Genomic DNA, 24380 nt, shown 5'->3' on the forward strand with positions numbered 1-24380 from the left:
ATCTTCATTCCTGACCAGAGATCAAGCCCTGAGCCTTTGGAGTGGGGGCACTGACTCCAAGACCCCAGACTACCAGAGAACTAATCCTAGGGATTATCAAATAGTGAGAACTCCCACAAAAGAAACCACTTGAATACAAGACCCAGCATCTCCCAACCATGAGTAGCACCCTGTGCAGGATGCCTCATCCAAACAACAAACAAAACAAAAATACAAACCCAATCATCAGCAGACAGGATTACCACCTCACTCAGCCTTGCCCATCAGAGGACCACCACCACCAACAAAACAGCACAAATCTCACCCTGTATGAAGTTTACACAAACCACTGCACCAACATTAGGAGGGCAGAAACCAAAAGAAAGTATTCAACCTTGAAGCCTGGGAAAAGAAGATCTCAAACACAATAAGTTTAAGAAAAGTAATGAAATGGCAGAGAAATACTGCACAAATGAGTAAAACTATAAACACAGAAGCCAAAATAAATGAAGAGGAGATAAGCAAACTACCTGAAAAAGAATTCAGAATAATGATAGTAAAGATGATCAAAAACCTTGAAAAAACAGAATGGAGAAAATGCAAGAATCAATTAACAAAGACGTAGAAGAATTAAAGAACAAACATACAGAGACAAACAACATAATTACTGAAATTAAAAATATGGCAGAAGGAATCAATAGCAGAATATCTGAAGCAGAAGAATGAATCAGTGAGCTGGAAGATAAAATGGTAGAAATAACTTCTGAAGAACAGAATAAAGTATGAATGAATGAAAAGAATGAAAAGAACTGAGGATAGTTCCAGAGGCCCCTTGGACAATGTCAAATGCACCAAGATTCAAATTATAGGGGTCCGAGAAGAAGAGAAAAAGAAAAGGTATGAGAACATTTTTGAAGAGATTATAGGTGAAAATATCCCCAACATGGAAAAGGAAATAATCAATCAAGTCCAAGAGGCACAAAGAGTCCCATACAGGGTAAATCCAAGGAGAAACAGGCCAAGACACATAATAATCAAACTAACAAAGATGAAACACAGTAAAGAATATTAAAAGCAGCAAGGGAAAAGAAACAAGGAACATACAGGGGAAACCCGATTCGTTTAACAGCTGATCTTTCAGCAGAAACTCTGCAGGCCAGAAGGGAATGGCAGGATATATTTTAAGTACTGAAAGGGAAAAATCTACAACCAAGATTACTGTACCCAGCAAGGACCTCATTCAAAATTGATGGAGAAATCAAAAGCTTTTCAGACAAGCAAAAGTTAAGAGAATTCAGTAACGCCAAATCAGCTTTACAACAAATGTTAAAGGGACTTATAGAGTCAAGAAATACAAGAGAAGAAAAAGATCTACAATATCAAACCCCAAACAGTTAAGAAACTGGCAATAGGAACACATATATCAATAATTACTTTAAATGTAAATGGATTAAATGCTCCAACCAAAAGACGCAGACTGGCTGAATGGATATAAAAACAAGACCCATATATGTACTGTCTACAAGAAACCCACTTCAGACCTAAAGACACATATAGACTGAAAGTGAGAGTCTGGATGGAAAAATATATTCTAGATGTCTGGATGGAAAAATATATTCCATGCACATGGAAAGCAAAAGAGAGCTGGAATAGCAATCTTCATACCAGAAAAAATAGACTTTAAAACAAAGAATATTACAAGAGATAAGGAAGGACACTACATAATGATCAAGGGATCAATCCAAGAGGAAGACATAACAATTGTAAATATCTATGCACCCAACATAGGAGCACCGCAATACATTAAGACAAACACTAACAGACATAAAAGGAGAAATTAATAGTAACACAATAATAGTAGGAGACTTTAACACCCCACTCATACCAATGGACAGATCATCGAAACAGAAAATTAATAAGGAAACACAAGTCTTAACTGAAACATTAGATGAGATGGATCTCATTGGTATCTTCAGGACATTCCATCTAAATGCAGAAAAATACATCTTCTCAAGTGCACATGGAACATTCTCCAGGACAGACCACATCTTGAGTCACAAATCAAACCTCAGTAAATTTAAGAAAACTGAAATCATATCAAGTGTCTTTTCTGACCACAATGCTATGAGACTAGATATCAAATACAACAGAAAAACGGTAAAAAACACAAACACATGGAGATTAAACAATACGTTTCTAAGTAACCAACAGGTTACTGAAGAAATCAAAAGGGAAATCAAAAAATTTCTAGAAACAAATGACAATGAAAACACAACTCAAAACCTATGGGATGCAGCAAAAAGCAGTTCTAAGAGGAAGTTTATAGCAATACAATCCTACCTCGAGAAACAAGAAAAACATTGAATATACAACCTAACTTTACACCTAAAACAACTGGAAAAAGAAGAGCAAAACCCCCCAGAATTAGCAGAAGGAAAGAAATCATAAAAATAGAGCAGAAATAACTGAAAAAGAAATGAAAGAAACAAGAGTAAAGCTTAATAAAACTAAAAGCTGCTTCTTTGAGAAGATACACAAAGCGGACAAAACTTTAGCCAGACTCATCAAGGAAAAGAGAGAGAAGAAACAAATCAACATAATTAGAAATGAAAAAGGAGAGATTACAACAGACAGTGCAGAAATACAAAGGATTATTAGAGACTATTATGAACAACTATATGGCAATAAAATGGATAACCTGGAAGAAACAGAGATTCTTAGAAATGTTCAATCTTCCAAGACTGAACCAGGAAGAAGTAGAAATTATGAACAATCCAATTGCAATCACTGAAATTGAAGCTGCAATAAAAAAAATCTCCCCCCCACCAAAAAAGGCCCTCAGATGGTTTCACAGGAGAATTCTATCAAACATTTAGAGATGAGCTAATGCCTATTCTTCTAAAACTCTTTCAAAAAATTGCAGAGGAAGGAACACTTCCAAACTCATTCTATGAAGCCACCATCACCCTGATACCAAAACCAGATAAAGACAACACAAAAAAAGAAAACTACAGGGCAATATCACTGATGAACATAGATGCAAAAATCCTCAACAAAATTTTAGCAAACAGAATTGAACAATACATTAAAAAGCTCATACACCATGATCAAGTTGGGTTTATTCCAGGGAGGCAGGATTCTTCAATATATGCAAATCAATCAATGTGATACACCATATTAACAAACTGAAAGATAAAAACTATATGATAATCTCAATAGATGCAGAAAAAGCCTTTGACAAAACTCAGCACCCATTTATGATGAAAACTCTTCAAAAAATAGGCACAGAAGGAACCAACCTCAACATTGTAGAGGCCATATATGACAAGCCTACAGGAAACATTATTCTCAATGGTGAAAAACTGAAAGCATTATCCGTAAGATCAGGAACAGGACAAGGGTGTTCAGTTTCACCACTATTATTCAACATAGTTCTGGAAGTCCTAGCTACAGCAGTCAGAGAACAAAAAGAAATAAAAGGAATCCAGATTGGAAAGAAGTCAAGCTCTCACTGTTTGCAGATGACATGATACTGTACGTTAAAAACAATAAAGATACTATCAGAAAATTACTAGAGCTAATCAGTGAATTTAGCAAAGTCACAGGATACAAAATCAACGCACAGAAATCACTTGCATTTCTACATACTAACAATGAAAAATCAGAAAGAGAAATCAAGGAATTAATCCCATTCACCACTGCAACAAAAAGAATAAAATATCTAGGAATAAACTTACCTAATGAGACAAAAGAAGTGTACACAGAAAATTTTAAGACACTGATGAAAGAAATAAAAGATGACATAAACAAATTGAGAGATATTCCATGTTTCTGGGTAGGAAGAATCAATATTGTGAAAAAGACTATACCACCAAACACAATCTACAGATTCAATGCAATCCCTATCAAATTACCAATGGCAGTTTTCACAGAACTAGAACAAAAAACTTCAAAATTCATATGAAACACAAGAGACCCCAAATAGCTACAGCAGTCTTGAGAAAAAACAATGGAGCTGGAAGAATTAACCTTCCTGACTTCAGATTACACCACAAAACGACAGTCATCAAGACAGTATGGTACCGGCACAAAAGAAGAAATATAGACCAATGGAACAAGATAGAAAGCCCAGAAATAAACCCATGCACCTGTGGGCACCTTATTTTTGACAAAGGAGGCAAGAATATACAATGGGGCAAAGACAGCCTCTTCAATAAATGGTGCTGGAAAAATTGGACAGCTACATGTAAAAGAATGAAATTAGAATACTTCCTAACACCATACACAAAGATAAACTTAAAATGGATTAAAGACCTAAATGTAAGACCAGAAATTAGAAAACCCTTAGAGGAAAACATAGGCGGAACACTCGAGGACATAAATCAAAGCAAGACCCTCTATGACCCACCTCCTAGAGTAATGGAAATAAAAACAAAAGTAAACAAGTGGGACCTGATTAAACGTAAAAGCTTTTGCACAGCACAGGAAACTCTAAGCAAGGTGAAAAGACAACCCTCAGAATGGGAGAAAATAATAGCAGATGAAACAACTGACAAAGGATTAATTTCCAAAATATACAAGCAGCTCATACAACTTAATACCAGAAAAACAACCCAATCAAAAAATGGGAAAAAGACCTAAACAGACATTTCTCCAAAGAAGACAGACAGATGACTAACAAACACATGAAAAGATGCTCAACATCCCTCATTATTAGAGAAATGCAAATCAAAATTACAATGAGGTATCACCTCACACCAGTCAGAATGTCCATCATCAGAAGTCTACAAACAATAAATGCTGGAGTGGGTGTGGAGAAAAGGGAATGCTCTTGCACTGTTGGTGGGAATGTAAATGGATACAGCCACTATGGAAGATGGTATGGAGATTCCTTAAAAATCTAGGAATAAAACTACCATATGACTCAGCATACACAGAAGAACTGTACAAAAAAGATCTTCACGACCCAGATAATCACGATGGTGTGATCACTGACCTAGAGCCAGACATCCTGGAATGTGAAGTCAAGTGGGCCTTAGAAAGCATCACTATGAACAAAGCTAGTGGAGGTGATGGAATTTCAGTTGAGCTATTCCAAATCCTGAAAGATGATGCTGTGAAAGCACTGCACTCAATATGCCAGCAAATTTGGAAAACTCAGCAGTGGCCACAGGACTGGAAAAGGTCAGTTTTCATTCTAATCCCAAAGAAAGGCAATGCCAAAGAATGCTCAAACTACCACACAATTGCACTCATCTCACACGCTAGTAAAGTAATGCTCAAAAGTCTCCAAGCCAGGCTTCAGCAATACGTGAACTCTGAACTTCCTGATGTTCAAGCTGGTTTTAGAAAAGGCAGAGGAACCAGAGATCAAATTGCCAACATCCGCTGGATCATGGAAAAAGCAAGAGAGTTCCAGAAAAGCATCTATTTCTGGTTTATTGACTATGCCAAAGCCTTTGACTGTGTGGATCACAATAAACTGTGGAAAATTCTGAAAGAGATGGGAATACCAGACCACCTGATCTGCCTCTAGAGAAATTTGTATGCCGGTCAGGAAGCAACAGTTAGAACTGGACATGGAACAACAGACTGGTTCCAAATAGGAAAAGGAGTATGTCAAGGCTGTATATTGTCACCCTGTTTATTTAACTTATATGCAGAGTACATCATGAGAAACGCTGGACTGGAAGAAACATAAGCTGGAATCAAGATTGCCAGGAGAAATATCAATAACCTCAGATATGCAGATGACACCACCCTTATGGCAGAAAGTGAAGAGGAACTAAAAAGCCTCTTGAGGAAAGTGAAAGTGGAGAGTGAAAAAGTTGGCTTAAAGCTCAACATTCAGTAAACGAAGATCATGGCATCCGGTCCCACCACTTCATGGGAAATAGATGGGGAAACAGTGGAAACACTGGAAACAGTGTCAGACTTTATTTTTCTGGGCTCCAAAATCACTGCAGATGGTGACTGCAGCCATGAAATTAAAAGAAACTTACTCCTTGGAAGGAAAGTTATGACCAACCTAGATAGCATATTCAAAAGCAGAGACATTACTTTGCCAACAAAGGTCCGTCTAGTCAAGGCTATGGTTTTTCCTGTGGTCATGTATGGATGTGAGAGTTGGACTGTGAAGAAGGCTGAATGCCAAAGAATTGATGCTTTTGAACTGTGGTGTTGGAGAAGACTCTTGAGAGTGCCTTGGCCTGCAAGGAGATCCAACCAGTCCATTCTGAAGGAGATCAGCCTTGGGATTTCTTTGGAAGGAATGATGCTAAAGCTGAAACTCCAGTACTTTGGCCACCTCATGCGAAGAGTTGACTCATTGGAAAAGACTCTGATGCTGGGAGGGATTGGGGGCAAGAGGAGAAGGGGACGACAGAGGATGAGATGGCTGGATGGCATCACTGACTCGATGGACGTGAGTCTGAGTGAACTCCGGGAGTTGGTGATGGACAGGGAGGCCTGACATGCTGCGATTCATGGGGTTGCAAAGAGTCGGACATGACTGCGTGACTGATCTGATCTGATGACTCAGCAATCCCTCTCCTAGGCACATACCCTGAAGAAACCAAAATTTAAAAAGACACATGTATCCCATTGTTCATTGCACCACTATTTACAATAGCTAGAACATGGAAGCAACCTAGATGTCCATCGACAGATGAATGGATAAAGAAGTTGTGGTACATATACACATATTACTCAACCATAAAAAGGAACGCATTTGATTCTAGTGAGGTGGATGAACCTAGAGCCTATTATATACAGTGAAGTGAGTCAGAAAGAGAAAGATAATTATCGTATACTAATGCACATATACAGAATCTAGAAAAATGGTACAGAAGAATTTATTTGCAGGGCAGCAATGGAGAAACAGACATAGAGAATAAACTTATGGACATGGGGAGAGGGGAGGAGAGGATGAAATGTATGGAAAGAGTAGCATGGAAACTTACATTATCATATGTAAAATAGATAGCCAACGGGAATTTGCTGTATGGCTCAGGAAACTCAAACAGGGGCTCTGTATCAACCTAGAGGGGTGAGATGGGGAGGGAAATGGGAGGGAGGTTCAAAAGGGAGGGGATATATTGTATACCTATGGCTTATTCATGTTGAAGTTTGACAGAAAACAACAAAATTCTGTAAAGCAATTATCCTTCAATTAAAAAATAAGTAAACTAAAATACAAACAAAAAAATAGAAATAAAAAATAAATAAACTATAGTGATGTATAACATGAAACAGTAGATTGCAATTAAAGGTAATAATATAGATATACTAACTCACAAGTGGGAGTGGTTTTACATGTTTTTAAGAAAAGTTGTCTCTCAACCAGAAAAAAAAAAAAGGTCTTAATGACCTGGATAACCACAATGATGTGGTTACTCACCTAGAGCCAGACATCCTGGAGTGTGAAGTCAAATGGGCCTTAGGAAGCAGTACTAGGAATAAAGCTAGTGGAGGTGATGGAATTCCAGTTATTTCAAATCCTAAAGGATGATGCTGTTAAAATGCTGCCCTCAATATGACAGCAAATTTGGAAAGCTCAATAGTGGTCACAGGACTAGAAAAGGTCAGTTTTCATTCCAATTACCAAAAAGGGCAATGCTCTTTTTTAGAATTTTCCAAGTAGGGTACAATTGCATTCATTTTACATGTTAGTAAGGTTATGTTCAAAATGGCTCAAGTTAGGCTTCAGGAGTATGTGAACCAAGAACTTCTAGATGTCCAAATTGGTTTTCAAAGAAGCAGAGGAACTAGAGATCAAATTTTCAACATTCGTTGGATTACAGAATGGAGTCGTTGGGTCACAATGGAATTCATTGGGTCACAATGGAATTCCAGGAAATTTGGAATCTATTTCTGCTTCATTGACTATGCTAAAGCCTTTCACTGTGTGGATCACAAGAAACTGGAAAATTCTTAAAGAGATGGGAATACCAGAACACCTGATCTGCCTCCTGAGAAACCTGTATGTGGGTCAAGAAGCAACAGTTAATGGGACATGGAACAATGGACTAGTTCAAAATTGGGGGAAAAGTATGAGAAGGCTGTGTATTGTCACCCTGCTTATTTAACTTCTTTGCAGTGTACATCATATAGCATGCCAGGCTGGAAGAATTATAAGCTGGAATCAAGGATGCCAGGCGATATATCAACAACCTCAGATATGGAAATGATATAATGGCAGAAAGTGAAGAGGAACTAGAGTGCGGCACTTGTCTGGGAAACTATCTCTCCTTCAAACGTCAACGAGAGCCTTGATGGGTGGACTATGTTGATTGAGGTTTCTCTTTTTATCACTTTGACTATACTGTGCCACTCCTTTCTGGCCTGCATAGTTTCTGTTGAAAAGGTGGCTGACAGTGGAATGGAAGTTCCCTTGCTTACATTTCCATCCAGATTTTGGAGAAGTGGACTTCTGTGGGAGACACGCTGTGCATACCAGTAGTGCACGCCCCTTGTGCGCTATCAGGGTGCCCAGGTAGGCTGAGTGGGCCCTCCTGTTATGGTAGGGCATGCTGTGGGCATGCTGGTATATGGGACTCTCCCTTGTCCAGTTGGCTGCCAGGCCCTGCCTCATGCAGAAGCTACTGGCTGCTGGTGGAAGGGGCCACATCCTGGCACAGCTGGCTGCCAGGCCTGCAGAGCCCTGGGATTTTTGCTGAGCCACTGGGCAAGGCAGGATCCTGGTAAACTGGCTGCAGGTGATCCAGGGCAGGTCCCGTGGGGCCCAGTAAGGGCTGAGGCTTGTGCCAGCCCACTGGTGTGAGGTGTGATCTTGGCACTGCTGGCTGTGGGACCAGGGCTCCCAGTGCTGGTTCTGGCCTTGGGGGTACCAGGGCTTCTGCCAGCCTGCTAGAGGGTGGGGCCAGGTCCCTGTTCAACCTGAAGGGTCCCAAGACTAGTGGTGACCGGCTGGTGGGTGGGTAAGTCCCAGAGCTAATAGGCTAGAGAGAGGGCTCCAAAACAGTGGTTGCCAGCACCAGTGTCCTTGCGGTAGAATGCGCTCCCAAAAGTGGCTGCCACCAGTGTCTCTGTCTCTAGGGAAGTCCCCGTTGCCTCCTACTGGTCCAGGAGGCTGTCCAAGGGCAGCAAGTGAGTCTGACCCAGGCTTCTCTCAGATTGTTGCTTCTGAACTGGGACTTACAGTGTGTGAGATTCTGCACATACCCTGTTTGAGTGGGGTCTCTATTTCCTACAGGCCCCTAGCTCTCTTGAATGCAAGCTGCACCTTCAAAGCCAGATATTCTGGGGGCTTGTCTTCCTGGTGCCAGGACCCCCATGGCTGGGAAGCTTGATATGGGTCTTGGACCCATCACTCCCTGGGGAGAACCTCTGCGATTGTGACTATCCTCCTGTTCATTGGTTACTTACTTGGGTCTTGACTATACCATGTCTCCACCCCTCCTACCCTTCTTCTTGTGGTTCCTTCTTCATCTCTTTAGTTGTAGAAGATCCTTTCTGCTAGTCTTCAGGTCATTCCTATTGATAGATGGTCTGCAAACAGGTTTAATCTTGGTGTGCCCCTGGGAGGAGGTAGGCTCAGGGTCTTCCTACTCTACCATCCTGGTGACCAGGAAATCATTTACGTCAGGATTTCTCAGCCTTGGGCTTCCCTCATAGCTCAGTTGGTAAAGAATCTGCCTGCAGTCCAGAAGACCCTGGTTTGATTCCTGGGTTGGGAAGATCCCCTGGAGAAGGGATAGGCTACCCACTCCAGTATTCTTGGGCTTCCTTTGTGGCTCAGCTGGGAAAGAATCTGCCTGCGATGGTAGGCCTGGGTTTGATCCCTGGATTGGGAAGATCCTCTGGAGAAGGCAAAGGCTACCCACTCCAGTATTCTGGCCTGGAGAATTCCATGGACTGTATAGTCCATGGGGTCGCAAAGAGTCAGAAACAACTGAGCAACTTTCACTTTCACTTTCTCAACTTAGGCAGAATTGACAGATGGACTGGGTAATTCTTTATTATGGGGGCTGTCCTGTATATTGTTGGATGTATAGCAGCATCCCTGGCGCCTCTCTAACCCAAAGGCCTCCAAGACATTTTCACATATCCCCTTTCAGGGGCAGGGGACAAAACCCCTCCCAATCGTGTCTGAGCACTGCTGTATTAGATCACCTTGCAGTTACCTGCACATGTAATATTATGGTAGAGATTATATACACTGCAGCAGCCACGGACATTTCAGAAGGCTGTTTGACCACCGAGGAATGTTACAGAGGTGATGGTCTAATATTCTGTAATCCTTATAGATAAAATGTTCTACAGCTCTTGTAAGAAAAAAGCAAAACAATGGAGAAAGGTCAGAAAGATTGGCAACATGAAGCTCTAGGCAGAGTGAGAGCTGCAGACAAGTCACGGAAGTGAGAGGGGATGGACTCAAAGTGGCAGGATGGGCTTAGCTCTTATTCTTACAAAGACGAGTCTGAGCTGGGAAATGTTTGTCTTCTCAAATCCAAGCTGGGGGCCACTGGGAGCTCAGTCCTGCGTGGGGGGCACAGTCTACCAGAGCCCTGGTAGGCCTGCTGGGTTTCCTAGATATATTGGAATTCATAGAAATCTACATGGTTTTGAAGTATCTACTGCTTTTACTGCAGTAATGGGAGAGCAATGATTTTTCCAAAGAATACTTTTGAAGGCATGGTGAGGAGGAGTATGGTTTGCCTGAGTAAACGCAGTCACTTTAGGTTCCTACCCATCAAATGAGCAAAAAGAGAAAAGTGCAGCAGTGCTCCACCAGGTGGCGCTGTAAGTGTAGCAGTGCTCCACCAGGTGGCGCTGTTAAGTGTAGCAGTGCTCCACCAGGTGGCGCTGTAAGTGTAGCAGTGCTCCACCAGGTGGCGCTGTAAGTGTAGCAGTGCTCCACCAGGTGGCGCTGTATCTGACTCATTCATCAAGCACGGCTGAATCAGGGCTTCTGTGACCCTGTCTTTCCCAGTGAATTTTCTCAGTCCTTTTGAAATAATTGGATTGAGCCTATACTTCAAATGAAAGGTATCTGCCAATTAAACAAAAATCCCATTCTACTGTTTATCTCTACTTCTGATTCAAAATATACGCATTTCTATTCCAAGCATCTTGGCCCCCAAGCTCAGGGGCACGAGGCACCAGAGTCTCCTGCATTCATAACAAAAGATTCCTTCTTCCTTTCAGTTTTAATTAATGTCATCACCAGGTGATTTTTATGGCTGGCAAGTGCAAGCAAAACTGATAGAAAAACCTTTTAACTTTAATTTCTTCAATATTCTGCTGTTATCAGATATGAGTTTCATGCCTGCCCTCACAGCCTGGGATATAAAACAGGAAGGAGTTAGGATATGAAAATGCTTTGCGGAGCTCTGAGACACAGTTATGTGCTCCAAAAGAGAGCCCTATGACTTGGAGGTCTGGTAACATGACCTGTAGATGGGGAACTTGGCCATGATACAACTGAGGAGCCTCATGTCAAAAAAGAAGTCCATATTTTGAATATCCTGGGATTAACCATAATGAAAAGAATACAAAAAAGAATATATATATATATGTATATATATACGTGAATCACTTTGCTCTACAGTAGAAATTAACATTGTAAATCAACTGTACTTCAATAAAATAAATTTTAAAAAAAACCCAAGAAGTTCCAAGGGCTCTTTTAAGCAATTAGCTCTTAACTGGGTGACTGTGAGATTTACCATCTACTGAAATTTTTAATCCCTGGGGGAGAAAAAGGATACAAGTATCTTTACCTTTTATAAATTCTTCAGGCAGGTCTGCCAGTATGTGTGAGCCAAGGGAAAGAATTTCCCTGCAGCTATTATAAGTAGGTGTTTTGGTCATTTTGTTTTGTTACAGGAAGAGAGACTATTGTTGACCCTCAGCAGAGGTAGCCTTAAATGTACAGCAACATAGTAAGGGACCCTCAAGGAGGATGAGGTGGTAGTCAGTGATGGATGGGGGAATCGCTGTATTACACTCATATCCACATCTATTTAAAACACAGAAGAAAAAGACAAATGACATGGTCTCAAGGTGACGAATCAGGCAGAGAGCAGGCAAAGTGGAAGTCAAAGACAGAAGTAAAGAAAATGGAAGGAAAGCCTGCCCTCACTTGCTTATCATATACTCTGTTTAAAAGTTATTAAAAGCATAACAGTGCACATGTGTCATGTATTTTCCATCAAAATAATGAAGAGGAAGAGTGAGGACAGGTGAAAAGGCCAAGACTTTCACTTAGTAAACAAACACAATTCCACATCACACTCTTGCCTAGGGCAAGGCCTGATCATAAAGTGAATTTCCTTTAGAACTCACTAAAAACAAATAGTTCTTCCTTTGAGTATTTTAATACAAATATATTGGTAAAAAATACTTATCTCACAAATACAAACTGTAACAACTGACTGAACGATTTAAAGACACTGGGAAGCAGGATGGGATGGTAGAGGAGACCCTCGACCAGCGGTTTGTTCTCTGTTCAGCGTTGTAAGTGCAGCCCCAGTGACGGGCCTCAGGGACCTCCCAAGGGTCTGTACCCCTCTTATTCTAGAGAAGCACTTCCTAAATTGTCATGTGTCTTTCCCCTGGCTCCCTTCTAGCTCCACCCATAGTTAAGATGTGAAGAAAAATAAAACTTCCTCAGTGAAATGCACTTGGGAAACACTATACCCAATATGCCCTTCTTAGAGATTTCTGCTGCACTCGGGCGTGTTTAAAGGGCATCAGAATATTTGAGAGGCTCTGGGAGAGGAGAATCTGTGTACCTGACCCAGCATTTCCCAAGTTTACATCCCCTTCCCTGTCTTTGCTTCACCCCAGGAATACTCATCAGCTTCGCACAGCCACCTGGTCTCCTCCAGCAGAGTGTTTGGGAAAGGCTGTCTCATGGTACAGGCACTGCATCTTCTTGCCACACTGAAAGGATTACAGAGATTGACAAGACTTACCGAGAAGTTCTACTTAATATCCTGAGAGCTCAGAGTTTTGCTTAAATTTGGCTTCTTGGTACAGTTGTTTAGCTTTTGCCCTATCATTCTCCTGATTGAAACGTCGTCTGTGCTGGGAAACAATTGCTTTGTGATTCCTGTAACAACAGCAACAAAACACAGAAAAACATTTTATCAGATGGGAGTAGAGTCACAAAAACAAAGAACAAACCGGTGGTTACCAGTGGGGAGTGGGGGAGTAGGGGCGGGGTGATGTTGGGCTGGGAGGATAAGAGGTACAATGATTATGCATAAAGTAAGTTATACGGGCTTCCCTTGTGGCTCAGCTGGTAAAGAATCTGCCTCCAATGCAGGAGACCCTGGTTTGAATCCTGAGTCAGGAAGATCCCCTGGAGAAGGGATAGGCTATCCACTCCAGTATGCTTGGGCTGCCCTGGTGGCTCAGCTGGTAAAGAATCCGCCCGCAATGCGGGAGACCTGGGTTCAATCCCTGAGTTGGGAAGATACCCTGGAGAGGAGATAGGCTATCCACTCCAGTATTTTGGCCTGGAGAATACAATCCATGAGGTTGCAGAGAGTCTGAAACAGCTGAGCAACTTTCTCTTTCACGTTCATTGTACAACCTGGGAAATAGAGCCAATAGTTTATAATAACTGTAAATAGAGTATAAACATTAAAAACTGTGAAACACTATATTGCATGTGTGCCTGCTCAGTTACTGAGCCGTGTCCGACGCTTTTTTTACCCCATGGACTATAGCTGGCCAGGCTCCTCTGTCCATAGGATTCTCCAGGCAAGAACACTGGAGTGGGTTGCCAGTGGGAGATCTTTCCCACCCAGGGACTGAACCTACATCTCCTGTGTTCCCTTGCATTGGCAGGTGGATTCTTTACCACTGAGCCACCTGGGAAGCCCCGAAACACTATATTGTACACCTATAATTTATGTAATACTATACATCAACTATACTTGAATAAAAATAAGTAAATTAATTAAAAACCCACATTATCAGGCCTTTGCATCTTAAGATACGAACTGAGATAAAACACCAAATACCACACATTATAATTTTGGCCTCCATTTTGAAAAAGCAGCCCACACACCATGAGATATTTAAACAGACTATATAGGCAGATTTTCCAAAGCAAAGCAAGAGATAACTAGGTCTATATCATAAACTGAGAACATATGTATGAGTCTTCCTACGGTACCACCCAGCTTAACCCTTGTTGCTTGTTCTGAATATCACGTGCCCTTGACCCAAAATGCTGAGAATTTATTTTTACCCATTCCCAGCATCAGCTGAAACAAGCAGATTCCAACTGACTATTTTCCAACTAAGAAATGAAGTACTATCAAAATACAGAGAGCTGGGATTCAGTGAGTACTTAAAATTGTTACTTGATAACCTAGATTATTATATTTAAGGAGATGAACTTAAAAACTGTAGGTAGGATGGTTACATTAACCTTCATTTTTCTGAATAAAAGATAAGGGACATTTCTAACCAAAATAAAGAAAAAGAATACAAGATATGAACAGTTACTAAAATTTTGTTGGAGTGAATTTTGAAACTTTACTCTTCTAAAGCTATGAATTGTATGAATTCAAATTTTTCAGTGATATAGAATTCATTTTTATTTTAATAACCACCTAAAATTTTTTAAACTAATTAATTTTTGGCCACGCTGGGTTCTTGGTGCCTCTCATTGGCTTTCTCTAGTCGTGGCGGCACACAGTGTATTTTTCAGTAGGCGCTTGGGCTTAGATATTCCTCAACATGTGGGATCTTCCTGGACCAGGGATCGAACCTGCGTCCTCTGCATTGGCAGGCGGATTCTTAACCACTGAACCACCAAGGAAGTCCCACTAACCACTTTTAATGTAAGTTGTTCCACAAAATTCACCATGTATCCTAAGAGGTTTCGGCTACCCCGAGATATTTCTCTCAAAGAAAAATAAATCTGAAGAAAAAAAGGTAATGAAAGAACAACCAAATGTTGAATGGTAAACTAATTTCAGATTCATGTGACACAATATAATGCAATCATATCACCTATAATTTCTTGAACTTCATTCTGATTCATAGCTGGTTTCACGGCCTTGTCCCTTGAAGTAGAGGATTTTGCCCCCGTCAGGCTGTGTGTGGCCATGTATTCATTTGTGTAAAGCACCTGCATTAAATCATTAATGAACTTCTGAGGCTTGCTCTTGTTGCAACGTGCAATCTGCCATTTTTCAATCTTGAACTGAAAAATTAAAAATAATAATTGAAAAAACGGAAAAAGGAAAGGAGTATCTAAAGAAATATATTATTCATTGAATTCATACAGACCAGAAAACAAAATCAACATTCTTTAAGGTGATGCCCATATATTTAATATATATTTATATATATATATATATATATCAGGGGTTAGAGTTAGATGTTATTTTTGAGATAGATTCCCAATATGTATGAGGTATTTGTTACAAAGTGTATTCAAATTCTTGTCATGTAATCTGGATTTGGTGCTTGAAGGATTATTCCACCCTCAACCGTTCCTACTAAACAGAATAATGGCCCACGGACAACATCGTCATCCCCGAAACCTGTGAATGTGTCACCCTATGTGGGAAAATCAACTTTGCAGGAGTCATTAAAGGACCTTGAGATGGGGAAAGCTGGAGAGTATGCTGGGTTATTCATAAAGGCCCAATCTAATTATGAGAAGTTTTTACATTTTACCTTTTTTACACTTAAATGCATGTACTTTATTGCAAGTATGAATATATATTTACATACACACATACATATATAATCTTATGTGTGTAAATATATACACACACTGAGCAGTGTCTGGTGTATAATAAGCACACAGTAAGTGTTTAATAATAATAAAGAAAATGGCTAACATTTATTGAGGGCTCACGTGAGCCCTCTGAACGCAGAAGAGTGGCCAAGAAAGAAGACACAGAGGAAGGAGAGACTCGGAGAGTGAGAGGGGTTTGCCTGCTCTGACTGGCTTTGAAGATGGTGGAGGAAGACCACGAATCGGGGCATGTGGGAACATCCTTCAGTTTACAGCTGACAAGAAAACAGGGAGCTCAGCTGTAGCGCCACAAGAGACTGAATTCTAGAACCCACACGGCCAGGAAACAGAGCCTTCCCCTGAGCCTCTAGAAAGGAAAGAAGTAGCCCGCACCTTGGGTTTATAGCATCTGAGTTTGTAATATTATAAATCACTCAGTTTGTGGGATCCTGTTACATCGCAGGAGGAAACTGGTACACTAAGATCCAAGTGTTCTGAAAGCTAGATTGTGAGCATTTACAGTTATTACTTGCTCTTGAAGGCATATTTTCCCAGGCTGATTCTAACAAAACTTGTATTTTTAGCTTGTGTTTCTTGATTAAGAGAAATTGGTAAAGAAGACAAAGAATTGTGTTCAGCCAGCATGTACAGGCTGAAATTCACCTGGTCTCAATAATACAGTTTTATAACCTTTAATGCATAATTGTCCTTTTCTCACTGGTTTAAGAATTTTCTAGTTTAATAACTTCATCACTGTTCACCATTTATTTTCTAAACTGGATATTTTTCGCAGATATTAGATTTATTGTAAAAAAATTGTTTTGTGTCATCAGAATATTATGACTGACCCAAAGTTCCATAAAGTGATCTGATAAGACAATGACTATGTTGTTCTGTGATTTTCATTTCGCCTGTAACTGCACCCCAGAGAAAGATGGGACAGTCTCCCTGCTGACCTGTTTCTCATCCGTCTGATGGTCTTCCTCAGCTTTCAGGGAGATGGGTGAACTGGAAGCAGAGTTAGAATTACTGCATGTAGAAGCAAAGGAATCTGGTGAGGAGTTATTCGCTGCTCTCCAGAGGGTGGATGCGGATGTGGACAGGGTTCCTCCACCCTTGAGCAGTGCCTCGGCCATACCGACCAGTTCTTCAAACTGAGTGACGGCCTGCGGTAACACTGAAATGGCAAGAACAGGTAGCACTTTACAGATGCTTGTCATAACAGCATAGACACGTATTTTTTATTGTGTGTCTATGTATAGAAGTGTATAGAACAAACTGTTAACACTTGCTACATCTGGAAAATAAACATGGTAAGAACAGTGATTGGAACACATTTACTTTTTATTATTCAATAATTTAATAATTGCTGAATAATAGTAAATCAGTGTTAAATCATTTGGTTGTTGTATCCGAATATATATGCATTACTTTGTAACTAAAAAAATGTTTTTAGAAGTTGATTCTTTTTCTAATTGCTAATGGTATTACTTGAAGGTGCTTAATCTCTTGTTTGGAGACATTACTGATTGTATCACTTTCCATCAGGCCAGTTTAAGTGACAAGATTAAATAAATAGGTTTCTCACTAAATCTTCTATAATCTTAGTGTATGATTTGCCAGGGAGTCAAATGACATCAAATTATTAAAAATTTATGGCCACAATTCAAATCTATGTGTTCACAGATAACAGATGGATTTTGGTAGTCAGCTTGAATGTTCTTTGTTCCTTTTTTTAAATGGAAACTTACACATTCATAGGTTTCATGCCTCCATGTAAAATGGTCTTCTCTGTTGTTTTATCTAATTTGTTTCCTAAGGACAAATAACATTTTGTTGGAGCTGGAAGACACTTTGAACCCTGTCTAATTCAACTCCTCACTCTGTGGTTGGGGGTAATGCCTGGTAGAGAGGCGAAAAGACTGGAAGTTTTTTGTACTTTTCTAAGCATATTATTGAGCTACATAATCTTTAGAATTATAGATGATTAAAGACCTGAACATCAGATATAGTGATGGTATGTCCAAATCAACACATTTAATACTGTGTTAATAGAAAAATAATAGAAAAAAACCTGCTAAAGAAGAAAATCTTATTCTATATTTTTCAGTTAACATTTGCTAAGCACCTCTCATGTGATAGCCAGGTGCTCTGTCAGCAATTACTTATTGAGCACTTAATAATATCAGACATTTAGCTAGTTTTTACTCTGCACCAGGCACTATTTTGGGAACTTCACTGATGTTTATTCATTTACTCCTCATTGCAATTCTCCAAGAAAGGTATTAATATAATATTATCACTACCCGCAATTTATAGATGAGGACAATGAGGCAATGAGAGGTTAAATAACCCATCAGGGTCTACTCAGTGAAAAGAAGAGCCAACATTCAAATTAGGACTCTGCCCATCCCCTGCTGTAAACCACAATGTTACACCGACTCTCAACATTTGCTCACCACTCTGTTAGGCGCAAGGAATGAAACCGGGAGCAAAACTAGATGCGGTCCTAGCCTTTTGGAACTGGGACAGGTGGGGAGCACTCTTTACCTAACAGTGCTGTGTGTAAGCGTTTGGCCTGCTCTGAAAGAAATCTGATTGCCAGCCCTAACCCCCACCCACCACCCCCCAGTTCCTGGGAAGTAATCTCTATACCCTTGAATTTCTTCAGCTATATCAGGAGTGTCACGGTGAGCCCCTCAGAACACATCTGATTTATGTTTATGCTAAGGAGTTTCTCAGGGTGGGGACAATCATACAGCCTAGTCTTAGGGCAGAAGCTGGCCATGGCCAGAAAGCCAGAAAGACCTAGAGCCTGAGTTCAACCCTGTGAGCAGTCAATCAATCTATTATGCTTACATAATGAACTTTCATTTAAAAACTTTGGATGCCCAAGCTCAGAGAGCTTCCTGGGTGGACAATCCTCTGTGTGTATTGTTGTAACGTGTAAAGACTAGGAGGTAATGGGTCCTGGGGACAGAAATTTTTCACTTGGAAACTGATCAGACTCTGCCCTATAGGTCTCTTCCAACTTTGGCTAGTTCTAATTTGTATTCTTTTCTTGTAATAAGTATAACCATGAGTATCACAGGTTTTGGTGAATTTAATGTCTTTAGCAAATTACTGAGCCTGAGAGTGGTTTTTGAAAACCCCTAAATTTGCAGTTGGTATCAGGTGTCTTAGAGACTTGGCCATCTAGAAGACAGTGCACTTAACTTTACGGTTTGGGTAACTCAAGGTGCATGCAAAGAAATGAAAAATTGCAGTTGTTAAGACCACTGAGGAGAGGCAAGCAGCCTCTCCTCTAAGGGAAGGGGCACAGAGGGCTTCTCTGGGGCAGTCAAGAGTTACCTGAGAGCTGCGGGCTGAGCAGGAACTAAATACCTGGAGGTCATCAGGAGCATAGGAAACACAAAAACACAAGGTCTGTATTTAAGGAACTGCAAGAAGGCCAAAGCTAGACTGTAAGGAGAAAAAGGGAATTCCGTATAAAGTGGGTTTTAGAAAACATTCACCGCTTTTTCTAATAATGAAAGCTGTACATGTTCATCAGAAGATATCCTTCTTGCCAATTCTATCTCTGTATCTTTATCGTACATTTTCTTTTGTATAATTAGGACTGTGCTACATCCAGAGCATTGTATCATGGTTCTTTTTTTTTTTCAGTTAAGATCATACATCGAATATTTTACCTATTTTATTAAATCTTGGAAAATATGACCTTTTGAGGTGTAATTTGCTTAGCATCAAAGGTAAGATCTTATATGAAGTCTGAACAGGATATAAGTAGGTATAGGGGGATGAGTTTGACAAAAGAATAAACCCAATTAGCACACACCAATATGTTCATAGAATGTTTCTGTCTGCCCAGAAAGTTGCCTCATGTTCTTTCCAAATAAATTAATTCCTGGACTCACCTCAAAAGCAACGACTAATGTGACTTCTTTACCTGTTCTAGAATTCCATATAAATGGATACAAGTGGTATATTCTCCTTGTTTTGGTCTGATTTTTGTTCTGCATAATGTTTTGAGATTGATTCCTGTTGTGTCAGTTATTCATTCTTTTTTTTTTAGGAGAATGAATATTATTTATTTTTATTTAATTATACTTTATTTATTTATTTATTGAAGTACAGTTGATTAATTTGAGAGTTCCTTGGACTGCAAGGAGATCAAGCCAGTCAATCTTAAAGGAAATCAACCCTGAATATTCAATGGAAGGACTGATGATGAAGCTGAAGCTCCAACACTTTGGCCACCTTATGTGAAGAGCCAACTCTTTGGAAATGACCTTGATGCTGGGAAAGATTGAAGGCAAAAAGAGGAGAGGGCAACAGAGGATGAGATGGTCGGATAGCATCACCAACTAAATGGGCATGAATTTGAGCAAACTCCAGGAGACAGTGAAGGACAGGGAAGCCTGGCATGCTGCAGTCTATGGGGTCACAAAGAGTTGGACACGACTTAGTGACTGAGCACCATCAACAAATAGTTGATTTACTATGTTTCGGGTATATAGCAAAGTGGTTCAGATACACACACACACACACACATTCATTCTTTTCCAATTAAAATACACTTTAAGGATTTCCTAATATTTCAAGGTATTGATTCCTATAATTTATTTAAATGCTCCTTTTTTTTTCTTTTTGGAATTTAAGTTGCTTCAATTTTTCTTGATTATAGACAACATTCTTATGAACCATTTACCAGAGACATCTATATATGTATCTCTGAGCATATCGATAACTACAAATTCCTGAAAGCATAACAATAGGCTCAGAGGTATGAATGTTTCTAAGACTCAGTCAATATTGTTGAATGGCTCTCCAGAATTTTCCAACTTACATGCCCACTAGTAAGGTATGAAGTCAACCAGTCACTGCACTATCAACAAGAGATGTTCATTATTAACAATGATCTTCACTATTTTGATAGCTAAAATTTTAGAACAGACTCACGGACATGGGGAGGGGGGAGGAGAGGGTGAGATGTATGGAAAGAGTCACATGGAAACATATATTACCATATGTAAAATAGATAGCCAACGGGAATTTGCTGTATGGCTCAGAGAACTCAAACAGGGGCCCTGTATCAACCTAGAGGGGTGGGATGGGAGGCAGCTTCAAAAGGGAGGGGATATATGTATACCTATGGCTGATTCGTGTTGAGGTTTGACAGAAAACAACAAAATTCTGTAAAGCAATTATCCTTCAATAAAAAATAAATTAATTAAAAAATTTAGTACAACTTAAATTGCAATTATTTTATTATTGTGAAGTTAAATATTTATTGATTGATTATTTGAACTTATCATATGAGATAGTTATTAGGCCAAGGAATGTTAGTACTTTTTCTATTTTATAATATGCTAGACGGCATGGACGGAGGAGCCTGGTAGGCTGCAGTCTATGGGGTCGCTAGGAGTTAGACACGACTGAGCGACTTCACTTTCACTTTTCACTTTCATGCATTGGAGAAGGAAATGGCAACCCACTCCAGTATTCTTGCCTGGAGAATCCCAGGGATGGGGGAGCCTGGTGGGCTGCCGTCTATGGGGTCGCACAGAGTCGGACACGACTGAGGCGACTTAGCAGCAGCAGCAGCAGACGGCTTTTGTAAAGTGCTTATAGGAGTGCCTACTACACTATAAGCACAATGTATTAGCTTTGCTTTTATTATTAATTTCTTTGTCTTAAGCACTTTAACCTTTAATTTGTCATCAATTACAATTATTTTTCTTAGAGTGTTTATTTTAATTTTAGTATGTTTTATAAGCAGACACATATTTTAAGTTTTTATTTCAGTTAAAAGTAGTAGTCTTTTCCCTAATATACTATTTATTTGTTTAGAAAGCCATTCATATTAAATATTCACTCACATATTTCATACAGTCTAAACATCTTTCCACAAGTAAGCTTTATTTCTCCCTGTATACATATTTTTCCTAGCCTTTAATGGAAATGTTTAAACACATATACACAAAATAGTAAACTCTCATGTATTCCAACTCATAGCCAATCTCATTACACCTGTACCTCCATCCACTTTCTCCTCACCTGCAAAATTACTTCAAGCAAATCACAGCCATCATTTCATTTTATCTGTAAATATTTTCGTGTATATCACCGGTCAGAAATTTAAAAAAATATATATATATAAATATATAAATACATAAAACCATAACACCATTGTTACAACCAGAAATACTTAGCAATAGTTTTTGAATACCATTAAAAAACTAGCAAATGTTCAGATTTCTCCTCGCTGCTGTCTTTGTTGTTTTCAGTTTGTTTGAATCAGAATCCAAATAAAGTCCACATATTACAATTTGCTGGGCTTCCAAAGTGGTGCAGAGGTAAAGAATCTGCCTGCCAATTCAGGAGATGCAGGTTGGCTCTCTAGGTCAGAAAGATCCCCCGGAGCAGGAAATGGCAACCCACCCCAGTATGCTTGCCTGGAGAATTCCACAGGTAGAGGAGCCTGGAGGGCTACATTCCTTGGTGTCGCTCAGTTGGACAGAACTAAGCACACACGCTAATACAATCCGTTGCTGTCTCTTACAAACTATGCTTTTCCTTTCCCTCTTCTAGTTTTTTCCTTGTGATTGATAGTTGTTTTTCGTTGTTGTTCAGTCGCTCAGTTGTGTCTGACTCTTTGCGACCGCATGGACTGCAGCACACCAGGCTGTTAGTTGAAGAAATTTGAGTCCTTTGGCCTGTAGGGTTTCCCACAGTCTGGATTTTGCTGATCGCACCCTTAAGAGAGTATTTCACATATTCTTTTGTTCCTTACTTGGTGTAAATTGGTAGTTAGATCTAAAGGCTTGGAAGTTAAAAACACTTCCAGCAGAGGGCACTGAATGCATAATAACCTTTTGTTGTAATATTAGCAGTCAATGGTTTTTCCAGTAGTCATGTATGGATGTGAGGGTTGGACTATGAAGAAGGCTGAGCGCCGAAGAATTGATGCTTTTGAACTGTGGTGTTGGAGAAGACTCTTGAGAGTCCCTTGGACTGCAAGGAGATCCAACCAGTCCATTCTGAAGCAGATCAGTCCTGGGTGTTCTTTGGAAGGAATGTTGCTAAAGCTGAAACTCCAGTACTTTGGCCACCTTATGCGAAGAGTTGACTCATTGGAAAAGACTCTGATGCTGGGAGGGATTGGGGGCAGGAGGAGAAGGGGATGACAGAGGATGAGATGGCTGGATGGTATCACCGACTCAATGGACATGAGTTTGGGTGGACTCTGGGAGTTGGTGATGGACAGGGAGGCCTGGCGTGCTGCAATTCATGGGGTCGCAAAGAGCCGGACACGACTGAGCGACTGAACTGAACTGAACTGAATGATCACTGCCTAGGTTCATTAAATCACAAGAGGTTATGAAATGGTGATATCCTAATTCTTTTCTTCTTCATTTAGCTAGAATTCTTCTACCAAGGGAAACTTTCTCTCATCAACTATTTGGTTACCCTGAGGTTAATTTCTATAATAATGGCAGGATAAACACTTGATTTTTCAGTCCATATTTGCCAGTTTTCAAAACAATGAGTTGGTTCTTTCAGATGGTCATTAAGTGTTCTCTCTTTTGAATGAACTCATGCATGTGAACACACATGAAAACCAATTGCCACAGTCATTATTATTGATGCTCCAGTGATAATTTTTGGCCAGTAGGAACTTCTTCCAGTTGACATGCTCACATGGTCTTTGCTGACCTTCTTCTTTCCCAATAGGACAACATTTTCATCTGCATTTCCCTTCAACTCTCCTGACAAGGCTCATCTTGTCCATTTCCTGGGCGAGTTCTGGAATCAGCTGTTTCTCCAGGGAACCCCAGCTCCTTTTAGTGGGAAACATCATTTCGAGACCATAACCCAGGTGCTGGAAGTGCTCTTTGCTATTGGTTTCTTGTTTCTAGGCCTCTTCAGTGAATATTATTAGAAAATATGCAGTATTAATTTTCAAGAATAAAATTCATCTTGTGTTGAAACTCAAATTCAGAACATGAAGTTTTAATTTAAACTGTACAGTTATGTTTTTAGTATGCCATATGGTGTGAAACGAGAGCCTAACTTAAACCTGTCCCTCCCCCAACACTGGAATGTCAGTTTGCCCAGCATCCTCTGTTGAATAATTCATCCTTATCCTAAACGCTTGTAGGACTCACTACATAGTAAATTGCCAGGCTCACTATGAAATGAAAATGCAGGACTCCTTGTTCCAAGCTTCTTCAGAATTTGAATCTGGTGACAGCAACGCCTTTAACAAGCATGTGCGGCTTTCCTAGGAGCAGAGCCCTGTGTGGCTGTGCTGGTTGTCGTACAGCAAGAAGCAAACACTCTACGCACGTGCCTTGCCAGCCTCTGCTCTGAATGCTTTGCGTGTCACCCAGGGCAGCGCTTTCATCATTTCCATTTATCTCACACTCAGCTACACAGCTAGTAGGTGGCAGAGCCAGGGTTTGAACCCAGGTGGTTTGATCTCTCTAAACCATGCCCGTGTGCCATAGTGGCTCCGGGACATTTCTTCTCTGTGTGGAAGGTATTATCTGGGAATGTGTGTTCTGTTCCATTGATCTGCTGCCTCTTGTCCTAGCAAGTTGCTTGGAATTATCAGAACCACATGGTTTCATGTTGACAGTATGCCCTCAGATTCTTTTTCAGA

The 24380-nt window shown here is 40.1% G+C and overlaps 1 protein-coding gene across 1 annotated transcript in view; it reads right to left on the reverse strand.

Moving 5' to 3' along the window:
- BEND6 (BEN domain containing 6) overlaps positions 1-24380 on the reverse strand; it is a 63410-nt gene that overhangs the window by 6812 nt on the left and 32218 nt on the right. Inside the window, exons 4-6 of the mRNA XM_019986339.2 lie at positions 16669-16889; positions 14977-15169; positions 12921-13057 (exon numbers count right to left, since the gene is read on the reverse strand). Coding sequence (XP_019841898.2) covers positions 12930-13057; positions 14977-15169; positions 16669-16889 — 542 coding nt within the window. The 3' untranslated portion in view covers positions 12921-12929. The remainder of the gene's footprint in view (positions 1-12920; positions 13058-14976; positions 15170-16668; positions 16890-24380) is intronic.

Source organism: Bos indicus, chromosome 23 (genome assembly GCF_029378745.1).
Source record: "Bos indicus isolate NIAB-ARS_2022 breed Sahiwal x Tharparkar chromosome 23, NIAB-ARS_B.indTharparkar_mat_pri_1.0, whole genome shotgun sequence".
In the NCBI taxonomy this organism is placed as follows: Eukaryota; Metazoa; Chordata; class Mammalia; order Artiodactyla; family Bovidae; genus Bos; species Bos indicus.